The following is a 14,383-nucleotide window of genomic DNA, read 5'->3' as shown; positions in this document are numbered from 1 at the left end:
GCCGAGCGGCCCCCGCAGGAGGAGGAAGAGGAGGAGGAAGGCGGCCGGCCCCGCTCGCCGGGCTGCCAGCGAGCTCCCGCGCTCCGCAGGCAGCTCCGAGCACCTTCGCGCCTGCCTCTGGCACTGGCAGCGCCTGGAGGGGATGGAGGGTTTTATTTTTGGAAACCTCCCCCTTTTGTGTCTTTTTGATGCTGACATCCCCCCTCTCCAGAGGACACGGCTCGGCCCCCCTCCTTAGGAGAGGAGACATTCCAGCAACACCCACTTTGGCAAAGGGAAACAAACTACAACAGAGAAGCCTTAACCCCTGCCTGGCCGGGGAGACCCGTCCGCCGCCTGCCCGGGAGCCGGCGTGCAGCCCCCGGCGCCCGCCCTGCCGCCCGGGCCGCAGCGCGCCGCCGGCTCCCGCCGCAGCTGGGAGCGCTGGGGGAAGGTGGAGCAGCCCGGCTGTGGGGTGCACGGAGCAGGAGACACGGATGCCGGAGGAACACACCGCCGCCCCCCAGCAGCTGGGGACTTCTGGAGCTGCATCGGCAGCATCAGCCCTCTTGTTGCTCTTGATCGCGTCTCCCAGGAGAAAGGCATGGCAATGGGAAGAGCCTTATTTGCCATCCCACCCTGGCTACAGAGCTTTCAGATCCCCTCAAACCCAACTCAGGGTTTTATACTCTTACTTGTATGGGTCCAGGCTAGAAAAGGACCCACCTAAAAGCTCCATGTCTTTCAGCTAAGAGAGATCTTCCAGGAGACATATCCCACCAGCTTAGAGTAGATGTCCAGCCCTCCCCCATTCTGTCTCTGCGTGGGCACCTAGAGGTCGCGGGATGACTTGACATGACTGCTTTATATGCACTGAGAAAGACTGAGGGAAGAGTAGGAAGAGGGAGAAGCAGGGGCAGAAATCCACTTTCAGCTACACACATCAGCTTGGCCTTGTCCTCTGCCACATCTCTGCTGCCCTTGGCCATCTCAGGCAGGGAGCGAATCCTCCCAGAGTAGTGCAGGCTCACTCCCAGCCCAGAAACACAGTATAGTTAGGGTGGGCTCATTCTGGCCCACAGCGGTGGCTGTGAACTTGGTGGATGGCTAAAGACCTCTCACTGCATCTCTGTGCGCAAGGAGGCAGAGGAGGGCACTGCAGGTGCTCCCGGGAAGAAGATGCTCACCGGCGCGTGTCCCTGCAGTGGGTCCTGTGGCTGGTAACACTTACCAACCTGGTTTCACCATGCCAAGCTCAGGCGGGTGAAAGGTGTACCTCACTCGGCATCCTGACCCTGAGCGCAGCGGCTGGATGCCTGTGAGAACACGAGATACTCTGTGTGCGCACAGCGCGATCCTTTGGGTGTACCCTCACGCCTTCCAGCAGCCCGCAGGGTAGGGGCTCCTTCAGCCAGATGCAGCTCAACCGCTGCAGCTCAGCTGCTGGGTTTAAAAAGCAAATTCATATCAGCCCATGAATTTATCTAACCTCTTTTGTCCCTTTTGATGTGTGGGGTGGCTGCCACATAGAGCACAGGCTCTCCTCCCATGCCCACCGCTCCCCCAGCTCCTTAAGGATCCTGTCCCACTGACATTCCTCTGCTCCCAGCCTCTCCCGCTGCAAGTGCTGCCTCCCCTGGCCCTCACTGAGCCGTCTGCTTCCCAAAAGCCTCATGGCAGAGGTGGCCAGCTCCCCCAGTGCCTCCCCTCTGGCCTCCAGCAGTTGCACTTCTAACACCTCTCCCATTTGAAACCAGTGGCTCCAGCTCGCTTTTTCCCACTGCCCCTTGCCTTTTAGGCCCCCTTGGACCAAAGTCGTCCCCTCCCTGGGATGGCAGCATTGCTGCCTGCCCTCTGGGGTGCGGAGGAGCCAGGAAAGGAGCAGAAGCACAGGGAATGAATCCCCCCAAAAGCGCACTGGGTCTAGAGCAGAACAGGACCCCAGCGCATCCCCTCCAGCCGGGGCCCTGCGAGGGAGAGGGGAGGTAACTTGGCAGGTGACCAAGTGCGACAGGAGCAATGGGGCTGAGTGGGTTTGGGCTTTGACCTTGGCACTGGCAGCTGGCTTACAGGGCAGCGGCGTCAGAGGAAATACCAGCGGGTGCTTTGGCACTTCCTGGGACGCCATCAGCTCACCCGCCTGCCCTGCTTGGGCAGGAGCTTGCATGGCTCTGGATGCCGTGAGCAGTGCCCGATAACAGCCATGGCTTGTTTCTTTGTTCTGAGGAAGAGGAATGTCCTTTCCATCCTCACCTAATTACTTTCTTATGCAGCAGTGGAAAGAATGCTTGTGCCTAAACCTGACACGAGAAAATTATCAACGCCATAAACAAAGCCATAAACAAAGCAGCCGAGAGCCCGGGCAGTGCTCGAAGCTAGAGCAGGCAACCCCGGAGCAGGCTCAGTCGGGGTGCAAGTGGATTCCTCCTCCCCGGAAGCACTGGGTCACCCCGGGGAAGAAGGAGACTTGCGGCACCCCCAGGGGCCCGCACCTCCACAGGAGCCCGCACTCGGGGCCCTGATGGCAGCAGGGCTGCCAGAGCCTGTGCCTCCCCAACAGGGCCGGGAAATGAGATGTGCAAACCCAATGAAGCCATCGACGGCCCTCCAGTAGCTCTCACGGCTGCCCCTGGCTGCAGTGGAGCCCCGCCCAGAGAGCTGGCATCCCTTCTCAAATCAGCTTCCCTTCATGTTTACACTAACCCCCCTGGAGCTGGACACCGAGCTCCTTCCAGCCTCACACGAGCAAATGCTCGTTTGCTTTTGCAGGGACGTGCCAGCACCGCTTGATCCCACATATGCGCTGTGGCAGAGCAGGGGCCAGCCGAGGGCAGCAAGCCCCGGCCCCGCTGCCCTGGGGCTGCCTGGCACACGGGACGCAGGCACAGGCTCAGGCGCCTGGGGAGGGGAGCAACTGCATCCCCGGTGCAGGTGGGCGATGCGCAGGTGCTCAGGCATGGGCTCGCTGCCTCCCAGCCCCATGGCTCATTTCATATTCCGCCATCCCTGAAAACGAACCCATTGAAAATGGGGAAGCACAGGGGAGTTGTAGTGCAGGTTGGGCATCAGCATGCCGCTCGGTGGGGTCTCGGCGGACAAACATGAAATACCTCATTCCTCGGGAACTCACACAGGCAGAGTTTGGACGGTCGGGCTGCTCGCCACTGAGATCAAACCTGCGCCTGGGAAGAGAGATCAGCAGCAGAAAGAGGATGGGGCAGCAAGCCGGTGAGCAGGGTTCGATAGCCCAGCCGCTGGCAGCGGGGAGTGCAGGGCTCCTCTGGGGGAGGCAAGCTGCAGGTGGGCAGCTCAAAGTGCTCTTTGGTGCCTTCACTTCCCCTTAATACACCGCACGAGCTTCTAGGCAGCAGAGACAGCACCAGAGGAGAGGCCGAGGGCAGACGCAGCTGCAGCACCTCTCCAAGTCCACGCTTTCCAGGGGCAGGGCACCGAGGTGAATGAGGCAGTCCTGGGAGCCAGCACAGAAAGCAAGGGGCTCATCAGACCCTGCAGAGGAGAGGAGCAAGGGTGTGCTGACAGCATGGACCTTCTCACCTGCCACCACTATGGCAGAGGAGGAGGAGTGCTTGGGCAGCTGAGGATCAAAGCTGTCAGGCCAGAGGCAGAGGGGCCAAGGTGGGCTGTGCCCTGGAGAGATGAGCGCAAGTCACATCTCCTTGAGCCCTCTCAAAGGATAGGGAGAAGGGGCTGTTCAGGACTGCGCTGCTGGGGGTCCCTCTGTGCCAGGACCCCTCACGCCCTTATTCCCCTACCCGTTGGGTCCACACCAGCTCTGCACGACCCCCTCGGGGGCGGGGGGTAGCACCTGGGAGCCATGCTTCCAGGGCCAGTTGGCCCCCAGATGTGGCTCCTGGCACTGTATCCCTTAGATTAATTAGCCCCTTTTCTTCCTCTTCAGAAGGGTTCACAACCCACATGTGCTTCTTCCTCTGCTATGAGCAGAACCCTAACGCACTGCAGATGGGACACATTCCACGGATTCAGGAGCTGCCTGCAGCTCCCGCAGAGGAAGAAGGAGCACTCCCCCCAGCTGAAGGGCAGGGGAAGGTTGGCCAGCCCCACCAGCTTAAAAATCAGGGTGTGGAGCCAGCCTTTTAGAGGTACAAGTCACAGCTTCTCTGACGAGAGCCATCTCACACCAGGAGGGAGGACACAGCAGCCCTGGAGAGCTGGATAGAGAAACAACTTCGAGGCAGCAGTGCAGAGAGACCTCTGGAGAGGACCTCTGTAACCATGGGCATCAGAGAGGTAGGAAAAGCAGCTTCTGAATTTGTGAACACAGCCAGCAAATCCTCCATGGACAGCATTCCCACCCCTCGCCTTTGCCATGAGATACACACAGCTCAGCACACTCATGTTTACGGCACCTAGGGAAGGAGACATTCCCACCGGACAGACGAGCAGCTCCAGCCAGACACAGCCTTGCCCTCCAGCCACCTCCACCCACTCTTGGTGTGTCCCTCAGAGCCTTGGGGTACATCCAGGCCTCTCCCTGTGAGGAGGCCACCAGCAGGCAGCCAAGAGCCGTGTAAGCGATGGTTTGTTGTCAGAAAACAGAAGAGAAACTGTCCAGCAGCTCCTAGTCGAAAGCCAAGGTTTGCTGGTTTTATTGTTCCTTCTGCTTTCATTTAACCAGGACCATCTCTGAGATGGAGGAGGGAGGCACAGACCAGCCAAGTGGGTGTCCCACAGCCGGACTCCTTGGTCGTGCTGTTTTCTAAACATATGTCCATGCATTACCAAGGGCTGAGACCACATGCTGGAAAAGAGGTTACAACAGGAGACGAAAACATGCTGCTAGGAGGAAGAAACCTGGAGAGCAGGACCAGATGGCAGAACCCAAGGGATGGGAGTGCAGAGTGAGGCAGAGAGGAGGTTGCTGTGGGCTACTGCTGCAGAAGGGCTCTGGTGGGGCTGGCTGCAGAGCACAGCTGGTTCCTTATTTATCCATCACACTATTTCAAGCCCCTTCAGCAACTCTTCAGGAGGAAAAAAAAAAAAGAAACCTCAGCTAGAATGTGACTCATGCAGAGCTACAGCAGCTCAGGGAAACCTGTCCATTTATAATTAATGAAGCCCTGTTTGCAATGATCTGACTGCAATCTCCCCTCTCCCCAGGAGGCTGGTCTGGCCTCTCTGCTTCTTCAATACCTGCACTGGAACTGCACGTAGAGGGGAGAGGGGCCTGGAAACCAGGAAAGCCTGAGCATCCCTGAGGAGCACGGAGGCTGCCCTGACCAGGAAACCCATTCCATCACGCGTTCCCTGCAGGAGCAAGCCTGCTCAGGACATCAACTTGACAGGGGGCTTCAACCAGAGCGCTCATTAGTCAGCTGTCCTCACTAAGGGAGGAAAGGAAAGGAAAGAAGGAAACAGAACCTGTTGCCATTTTTAAGGGCTGTGACCCATGAAGAGGGAACACTCCCCACATGGTCAGGGCACTGTTGAGAGGACTGTGGAAAGGGCCCCGATAGTGTGAATTTCCATAACCTTCTCTTCCCCTTTTCACTGGGGTCTTAATGCCAGGGGACTTTTCCTGAGGTGGCCATTGAACATCAGGTTGTCACAGACTGGAAGGGAACAGGAAAGCGGGAGCAACAGCTTGAGGATACGCAAGGAGCACGGGGTGCTCTCCTCAATGGAAAGTCTCCCTTCCTGGTGGCTGGTACCATTTCACAGGCAGTGCTTCCCAAGGAGCCCACAACCTGGAGAAGAGAAAAGTTAGAGATCCAAGCAAGATGACCCAACAGCAAGGACAGAAGAAACCAGGCAATCTCCAGACTATGCTGAAGAAGCTCTTCCTGAGAAATTCCTCCCCCACTGAACTTCTCTCAAACACACATTTCCTTCGCATTATCTTGAACAACAAAAAGACCAGAAAAAACAAACCTGAATTAAACTTTGAATTCTACTGAGTGTTTGGGATTAAAGTAATTTCACTCCTGCTTCTGATTCCAAAACAATCTTCTTAAAAAGCAACGACTCTCATTCCCTTCAGGTTGTTCTTCCTTTCTTAAGACCCTCACCTTGGCTGCCCAGGGCACAGGGAACTTGGACTGGAAGTCCTTCAGCCCATCAGTGTTGCACATCAGAGGAAAACTGATGACGGTCACACAGATCCTGAAATGGGAATGATCGGTGGGGCTGACGTTATATCTGTATTTTAGTTTGGTTACTCTGCTGTTCTGAAATTGCAGGCCCACTCCCCATCATAGGATTTTAGGTGCTTTCCTACCAATTTGGGCGCTGGAATGGCTGCATGAAGCAGTGATCTCAGCTCAGTACAATGCAGTGATTTCAAGTGGATGTTTAATAGCTTATTAATAAGTGAATCTTAGGGAACTACAAAAAGTGGCAATTATTAGGTGGCGTGTGTTAGAGCTAAAGTAGTCAGTCATCAAGCAATAGACTAGTTCATTGACACTTTACAGTCCCATTGGGTAATTATTGGGATTAGGCTGAGTACCCAATTTCCCAGCTATGACTTCATAGGCTGGGAATCCAGCTCTCCAGTGACATCACAGCTCCAGAAGTCTCCCTCACCAGTTGCCACGCTGACTGCTGTCACCCACTCTACACGTAGGTGTGGCACACTCAGAGCCTTAAATAAGAACAACGAGGAATAAGAGCTTAACAAGGAAATAAATGCAGGGAAATGGCAGAGAAGATGAGCAAAGCCCCTTTCCATGCCACACAGCATCAGGTCATCATCTTCTGAGAAGAGCAAGGGGCTTAGGATGGGGAAGCATCCACTTCCCACCCAGACAGGGGCCACGCCAGGTGCAGAACAAAAATCCATGACAGGATTACAGCCATGGCACTCGTGATTTTCCTGCCTCTCCCAGAACAGTGTTTGGAGCTCAGGGCAGAAACAGAGATGATATAAGCCTGCTCTCTCTGCTGATGATTATCTCTGCCTCCATGCCGAGCTCTGGCACGCGCTTTCAGGCCATGCCTCTGCCTTCCCTCCCTCTCCCCTTCCCCTCTCTCAGCCGGGCTAAGCAGGCAAGGCAGCCTCGCATAGCTCAAGCACACAGCAGTGCCAACAGCCCGGGTGGCTGCCTGCGCTCCCTTGAGGCTGGCAAGCCCCAACGGCAGGGGTGGTGGCCGAGAAGGCAGCTGGCACCACGGACGCGGGAGAGACCCTCTCCTTCCTCCCTCCTGGAGCCTGGCCCTATGCATCCCTGAGCCAAGGGAACACGTCCTGGAGGGTGGCATGGCTGAAGGAGTGGGGAACTCCTGATGCCCCTGGGAACATCCCCACAGCAGCATCAGGCCAGAACCGCCTGCTCCGAGGCTGTGCGAGCTAGGCTGATCTACAGGCAACTCTTGCCGCAGATGAGCAGGAGGAAGGCAGGCAGGCAGGGATGCGGAGCAGGAAAGGTACTTGCACAAGCCAGGAGTGCAATCTGTGAGCAGATGAAAATGAAGCCACGGCACCAGCTTGCCTTATGCCCACCAGAAGGGATGAGGGCATGCTGAAGGCTCCTGGCTGGGCACAGAGCACAGCCAGGGCCACCCCAGGTGCAGGAGAAAGTGCTGTCTGTGGGGGCCCCTCTCAATGCCACTTTGGTCTCTTGTTCTGTGAGGGGATGGGACTGATACAGCCCTTGGCTTTCCTCGGCACTGCCCCTGGCCTGAGTTACCCCTGCCTTGCTCCCCACTTTCACCAAAGGCAGCTGCCCCTATGGCATGTGCTGCCTACCTTGCTGCTCTCTGTCAGGCTCTGCTTTCCTGCAAGCTTGGCCATCTCTGGGGGGGCTCTGGAGGGTACGAACATCACTGACAAAGCCTTTAGGCTCCACAAATCACCCTGCGGTACCAGTGGAGCTAAAATCCTATGTGAGAGCAGGTTGGCGGGGTGGGGGGGTGCAGGATAGGCCAGCAGTGTGGCTTTCACCTCTGAGCCTGCAGGCACTACGAGTAGCTAAGGCAGTGTAGTATCGGTACCTTGCGCCCTGCCTCATCCCTGCCATCCACAGGCTTCCTGCGAGCCTGCACCAGGGCGGGCTGTCCCTCCTACACCAGAGGGCTGGTGCCCTCTCTGGCAGCCCGTCCTCCCACTGGGACTGCACTTCTCCCCAGCACAGCTTTCGGGAGCCAGATCCAGGGCCAGCAGAAGAACACCTTCCCCAGCCCAGGAGGAACATCTGCTTTTCAAGCCAAAGGCACACATGAAGTTTGGCCCAAGGAAGCAGCTGCCCCATTTCAGTTCCCCTGGCAATGCTGGTGGGGAGCTGCTGTGACCTGCAGTGCCTCCCAGACCACAGAGCTGCTGGAGAGGTCGAGGCAAACCACAGAAAATACCACAGAGGCTGGTGACCAGCTTTAGCTCTGTGCTTCGTCACCAGGACAAATCTGACCAAGACTGATGCACCCCACAGATGCATCCAGGTTGCCCAAACAACCAGGGCAGCCTCTCCTGAGGCGGCTCCAGTGCTGCTAAGCAGAGGCTGAGAGTTGAAGGATATTCTGGCATGCCCCTTTCTTCCCTCGCAGTCTGACGCCGGGTTGCCATGAACTACGGCTGACCTACAGCTCTCTGCCTCACCTGTCCCTGCCCCGATATCCATATCCTATATGGCATCAGCTCCTTGGCTCCTGCTCAGCTCAAGCCTCCAGCTGGCTTTGGGGCCACTGCTAGAAACATTATAGCACACCTGTTCTTCAGATGAGGGTTTACAGCCAAGGCTAGCACATCTGGATTGTAAAATAGACATTTGGAAGTTTATCAACATGTTTCCAAACAGTCTGGGTATGGCAGAGACTCTGTCTCAATGCTTTAGTGGAGGAAGCAGCTGGGCTGGAAGGATGGTTTGGTGCCCTTCTCACGCCCCGTGCAGGCTGGGCTGAGCCCCACACACACACACACCCCCCAGAAACCAAACTGCCTCTTCCTGACACTAGCGGTCCAGGAAGCCGTGTCAGCAAGGCTCTAGGAGGGAAATGGGGAAGCGAAATCCAGTGCCCTTCCCACCCCAGAACCCGCTGACACAGCTGCACCGAGCCGAGACTCCAGCCAAACATCTCCCAGAAACACCGCCTGCTCAGAATATTGGTTGGGAATCTGCACCATATGCGATGGGGGGGAGGACTGCCTCCATCAGCTCAGTTCTGTGCAAAGCTCAGCCGCCAACAGCCTCCAACAGCCTCCACGGCTTTCGCTCTCAGCAAAGTCCTGACCAGCAGCAGCATCAAGCTGCCACTAATGGGTTTGTCAGCACCAAGCACATCTAAAGGAGGAACGTGGCCCGCTGCCCTGAGTTGTTTCACGTGCACAGCTCCTCTCATCATATTAGCTTCTCAGATGTGCAGCTCTCACGACCGTGCTAACAACAGACCTCCCACGCAAGCGTTCAGTAACATACTCTGGTTTTGGTCTCTTCCCAGCCATCCCTCGCCAACAGAAACACAGCTGATACTTCGGGGTGTGAATGACACAGAGGCAAGAGACACAAGAAGACCTGTAAAGCTGATGGAGCAGGAGGTAGCTCTGCCCCCAGCGTGCAGGAGAGCTTTGGTAATATGGTGGTGGTTGCTTCCCACAAGATCTTCAGATGGCCTAGGTCTAAGTTCACAGCAGCTGATTAACAATCCTCCTGATAGTAAAGCAAAGTGATGCTAGATACAGATGTGCTCTCCAAAACTGCTTCTCCCCTCATTCTTACCCCGCAATAGCCTGGCTGGCAGCTGGCAGGGTCTCCTCTCATCTCCTTCCATTTTGCCGGTCCACCTGCAGGTGAAGGCAACATTCCTGTCCTGCAGTACTGACTACCATGATATGCTCTCATCACCTCTGAAGGAGAGACCACTCTGCTAACCCAGTGGCTGAGCACTGTACAAAAATCTACAGGAATTGGCAAAGGTGGCACAAAAGGAGACATTTCTTTCAAGCTGGATCAGTCTCATCACTTCTCTGCAATGCAGTAGACTGTAAATGTATTTATACCTATTTTACAGCCCTTTGGAGGCTTGGGCAGACCTGGATTATTTCATCAGCTCCACCTGAGTGAATCTCTTCCCTAACCCACGTGCTCCCAGTAATATTGAATACCTCATTAGAGACACTAATTCAAAGTGGTTCCAAGCTCAGAGCACTTCAGTGGAGGAGGCTGGGGAGGGACAAGGGTGTGAAGGTCAGGGGTAACACCAAACCTTCAAACACTGTACCTGCAGCAATGGAGATGCAAATACATTTCTATAGCACTTTGCACTCAGCCAGATTCTTCGTCCTTATGTATCTGTTTCAAAAGCATGGTGCTGGGGCTGCAGAGCTCCCAAAAAATCCTGGAAGTAAGAACAACCTGACTTAGGTGAACGCATGGAAGAGCATCAGCATAGAGAGACCTGACAACTTCTAAACAGAGCCCATGACAATGGGGCTGCGGCACTGCCCCACAGTGCCAATACTGGGACCTGAGTTCTGTCCTGCCTCTGACGCAGGCTTCTTTTGTGATCTTAGATGAACCATCTAGCTTCAGCCCTCAGGTACAAAGTGGAAAAGAGACCATCCCACACGCCCGCTCTGTGTTTGCCCATATCCTTGCTGGGCCGTCTGGCACTAGACTGAGCCACGTTACATAGAACAAAGGGCATACTGTAGGAGAAAATGTCTGAATTAATGCGAGGGCTGTACGCACACCACTGCTTAAGGAAAACAAGCACGTTTAGCTGCACCTACCACTAAGCATGTATAACGTCGTATCAAGTCCATGCGAGGGCCAAGTTTGTTTCTGAGTACTTCTGCCATGGGACCTGGAGAACCTGCAAAGGTGCTAGCAGCGATTCAGGACGAGAGGCACTGCAAGACATGACAGAGGAGAATGGGCTGGAAAATAAGGAGAGAAAGGGGATTCAAAACATCATTTGGATCTTGCCAAGTGAATTCCCGCCTTCCATCTGCATGTGCCAGTAGGCCCATCTGCCCAGACCATCCCAGACGGTGTGTTTTTACCAACAGAGGAGGCAACGTAGCTTTGCGTTTCTCAGTAAATCGAGCTGGTCACCTCTAAGCTTTCAGGTCACTGGGTCTGCTGACTCTTCCTCCGCCCTGGAGCATAAATCTGACCCCCACCCCAGGCCCTCCCTCCCCGAGGCAGGCAGATCTTGCTCATGACAGCCAGCGCTGTGTTCAGCGGCTGAGCCAACACTTCCTCCTGAGGGACAGCGTAACTCCACAGAGGCAAAGGTCAAGTGGGCTCTTCCCAAAGCTGAGGATTTGCCTTTGCCACTTAATCCAGGCTGAGATCTCACAGCCGCCACAGAGCTTCTCCCAAAGCCGGGAACGCAGCCTTTGAGGGCAGAGGAAGGAGCGCACCTGGGGCACAGGTACAAGGGGAGAGACCGAACATCTGCTCTTCAGCACAAGCCTTCAGGGCACCAACAAGGAGGCAGCTAGAAAAACAAACCCCCACCAGATACTTCATCACTATTTTGTGAAATAACCCTGCCCTTGCCCCCACCAGTTCAGGCCTAACACCAAAGACGGCCAAGTGGCTGTTGGTGCTTAACTTCCACGTTCTTTACAGCCCTGCTTCCTTTAGGGAGGAGTGGAAGCAAGCCAGCTTCACCACCACAGTGCTGGAGGTAGCAGCTCAGATGGCTTCCAACAGCACCCAGGAGCACTCCTACTCTGCAGGGCTCAGCCACAGCTCTGCAAGGAGCAGCATGGGCAAGGTAGCAGTGAAGGGCCCCATCACTCTGGTTTCTCAGTGGAGGTGAGGAGGAAACATGCTCCTACTGTCCTCGCCCCAGCCAGCCATGAGCTCCTGGCCATGGCCAAGCATTGCCCTGGCAGTGGAAAGCATCCCCTGGTGCTCTCCCACACAATCACAGACTGGTTGAGGTGGGATCCAGCTCAGGCCAGGATGCTCAGGGATGCATCTGGCTGGGTTTTTGAACCCCTCCGAGGATGGAGGCTCCACAGCCTCCCTGGGCAGCCTGCTCCAGCATCGTTCACTCTGATCTGACCTCTAACACAGGTGGCCATCAGCCATCTTTGCTGCAATGGGTTTGGTCACCACCGGAGGAGCTGGAGGTGCCTCTCTTGGGGACATGACACCCATGGACCTGCACAACGCTCTTGGCTGCACCTCCTGGCTCCAGTCCTCAAGGGGCTCCCTCAACCCCCAAGTTACAGGGCCATGTTCAAGAGGCTAAGCCTGGAGCAAAAGGAGGGTGTCCCCCTCGCTCACACCGACCACACAAACACAGCAATAGCGGATCCGGCCCTTGCCGTTTCCCTCCATTTCTTGCTTTCTGTTCAAGACAACTGAAGAAGCATTGGGGCGGGGGGGGGGAGCAAGGAACATCATCTGGCACAAGACTTTCTTCTGTCAGAGTTGATTGCCTTCAAGATTGAGGAGGATTAACCCTACAGCCCCTCCATAAACACCAGACTCCCCCACAGCCATCCACCCCCCCACCGGCTCTGCAGTCAGTGCGGATCCATGAGGATCCCGGGCCCACAAGTCTATTTTTACGGATCTGTGCCATTTTACCTCCCGGTGCTTTTCTGGTTCTCATTATCTCTGCAGAGCTGATGACACTTAGACATTTCAACTCCCTGGAGGCTTTTTCTGGCACTTTAAGCTTGATTTATGCAATGGAGCCGTGGCCGTCCTGATCACCCACGCTCACCTCTGGCTTGTTAACACCCTGGCTGGCCAAGGACCCTTCCCCTCCTGCTGGCAGATCCGAGCCAGGCTGAACCTCTGAACCCACCGGAGTTAAAGCCTTGGCAGCTTTCTCCTCCTATGCCTTTCCCTCTCATTCATCGCTGGTCATCAATCACAGCAGCCTCTTTCCACAGGGGACCTGCCTCCACAGACCCAGACCTGCCCCTGCAGCTGCTAGGCTAAATCCCAGGGGCAGGCGCTGAACAAGGGCAAACCCAATTAGCAGTTGTCAGGTAACGCTACAAATAACCTTAGCCTGGTCATTAACCCCAGCTGCTCAGAGGGCATCACCAGCTCGGGGTCCCTCCTCAGCCCAGCGGGATGCTTCTGGCGGGGGAAGTGGCTTCTTCTCCAGCCTCCTGTCTTCCGCTCTTGCTAGAAACCAGTTCAGAAACACAACAGTTTGGGATCTAAACAGCTCTTAACACTTATCACTGTCTGTCCCCAGAGGCACATCCAAATCCAAAGTGTGGCTACAACACATGTATATCTGTTTGCAACACCTCATTGGAGGAATTAAAGAGTGACAATGATACTGTATTCGGGACACGATGACAACTACTTCCATCAAGCCAGACAAGACCGAGGCCAAGGCTGGTCCAGCCTACTAAATGGTGCTAGAGATTCAGGCTGGGCATGGTACCAGACATTACAGTGGAGCCCCTCTACGTGGCCCCTAGACATCTTTGCATTTGCAGGCCTGGCGACCTTTCCAAGCTTCTCTCCACCATCCTGCTATTCCTTTTCAGGCTGTTTCTTGCTCCTTGTCCACACTGCCTGTACAAGCTATTTTGCAGAAGGAAGGGTCGTCTCTCATCAGCTGTCTGCATCATACCTAATGCAAGGGGGGATGGACTGCCTCTGCAAGGCAAACCTTGCACCTCTGTGTTGTCCTTGGACGCATCTGTCTCGCTTATGTTATGGAAAGGGCCTGTCCTCTGTCCAAGTCAACATCTGCTGTCACCTGGAGAGGAAGGGCGACAGCACCAAACACCATAACCTGGATACCCTGCACATTCCCTCTGAGACCTTTGCAGTGCTCGCATCCAGCCAGGCCTGCCGGGGAGGAGGATCGAATGAGGGCAGCTGGACAGGAGCCCTGCAAGCCAGCCAGACCTCCACGTACCGGCCACAGAATTTGCATCCGAAGCTGCTAACAAATGAGGTGAAGGAAAAGTCTGGAACGGGGACCAAGTCTCGTCGTGGTTTGACTCTGACTGCAGAGCAGCTGGTGCAGCCTGGCGGGTAGTACACAACTCAGCTGTCCCAAACACCCTTACTGAGCTGAAACTTCCTCCAGCACGGGCCAAGCACGCCCTTCCCCCTCCTTGAATTCCTGCACTCTGGTAAAATTACAGGTAAGGAAAGGACCCTCTGCCCCGCCCTCAAAACAGACTTTATGCATCCAGGGTGCAAGGCAGCGTGGAGTCAAGAAAGCAGCTGCCCAAAGTGGTTTGCAGTGAAAACTGAGCACTCCCCCACCCCCAAACTCATACGCTCCTAGACCCCATCAACACATCATCTAGAGCACAAGCGTTCCTCAGCTTTTGCCGTGCTGTGAGCTTCCCTTGTAACGCGGGTGCCCCTTCCTACTCTGCTTGAGGAGCTGGGGCAGGCTCTCTTCCAGCTGGATGCCATCCAGAGCCTCCACCAAGGTCCAGAGAAGGGAGCAGGAGGTACTCGGAGGGGTGGGAGAAGGGACGCGG

The 14,383-nt window shown here is 55.7% G+C and overlaps 1 protein-coding gene across 2 annotated transcripts in view; it reads right to left on the bottom strand.

The window, feature by feature from the left end:
- The window catches only part of LTBP2 (latent transforming growth factor beta binding protein 2), an 84,924-nt gene extending 74,670 nt beyond the window's left edge, over positions 1–10,254 (bottom strand). The window contains exons 1-2 of one of the 2 annotated variants that reach the window (XM_075151549.1): positions 10,171–10,254; positions 3,090–3,161 (exon numbers count right to left, since the gene is read on the bottom strand). In XM_075151549.1, the coding sequence (XP_075007650.1) occupies positions 3,090–3,161; positions 10,171–10,196 (98 nt within the window). In that variant the 5' untranslated portion in view covers positions 10,197–10,254. Of the gene's footprint in view, positions 1–1,210; positions 1,283–3,089; positions 3,162–10,170 lie in introns of those variants that run through there. The other variant, XM_075151550.1, reaches the window with a different exon arrangement.
- Between the last annotated feature and the right edge of the window lie 4,129 nt (positions 10,255–14,383).

The sequence above is a fragment of the Calonectris borealis genome, chromosome 5, assembly GCF_964195595.1.
Source record: "Calonectris borealis chromosome 5, bCalBor7.hap1.2, whole genome shotgun sequence".
Taxonomy (NCBI): Eukaryota; Metazoa; Chordata; class Aves; order Procellariiformes; family Procellariidae; genus Calonectris; species Calonectris borealis.
The sequence above is the reverse complement of the archived record's forward strand: the minus strand, read 5'-3'. Positions and strand labels throughout refer to the sequence as shown.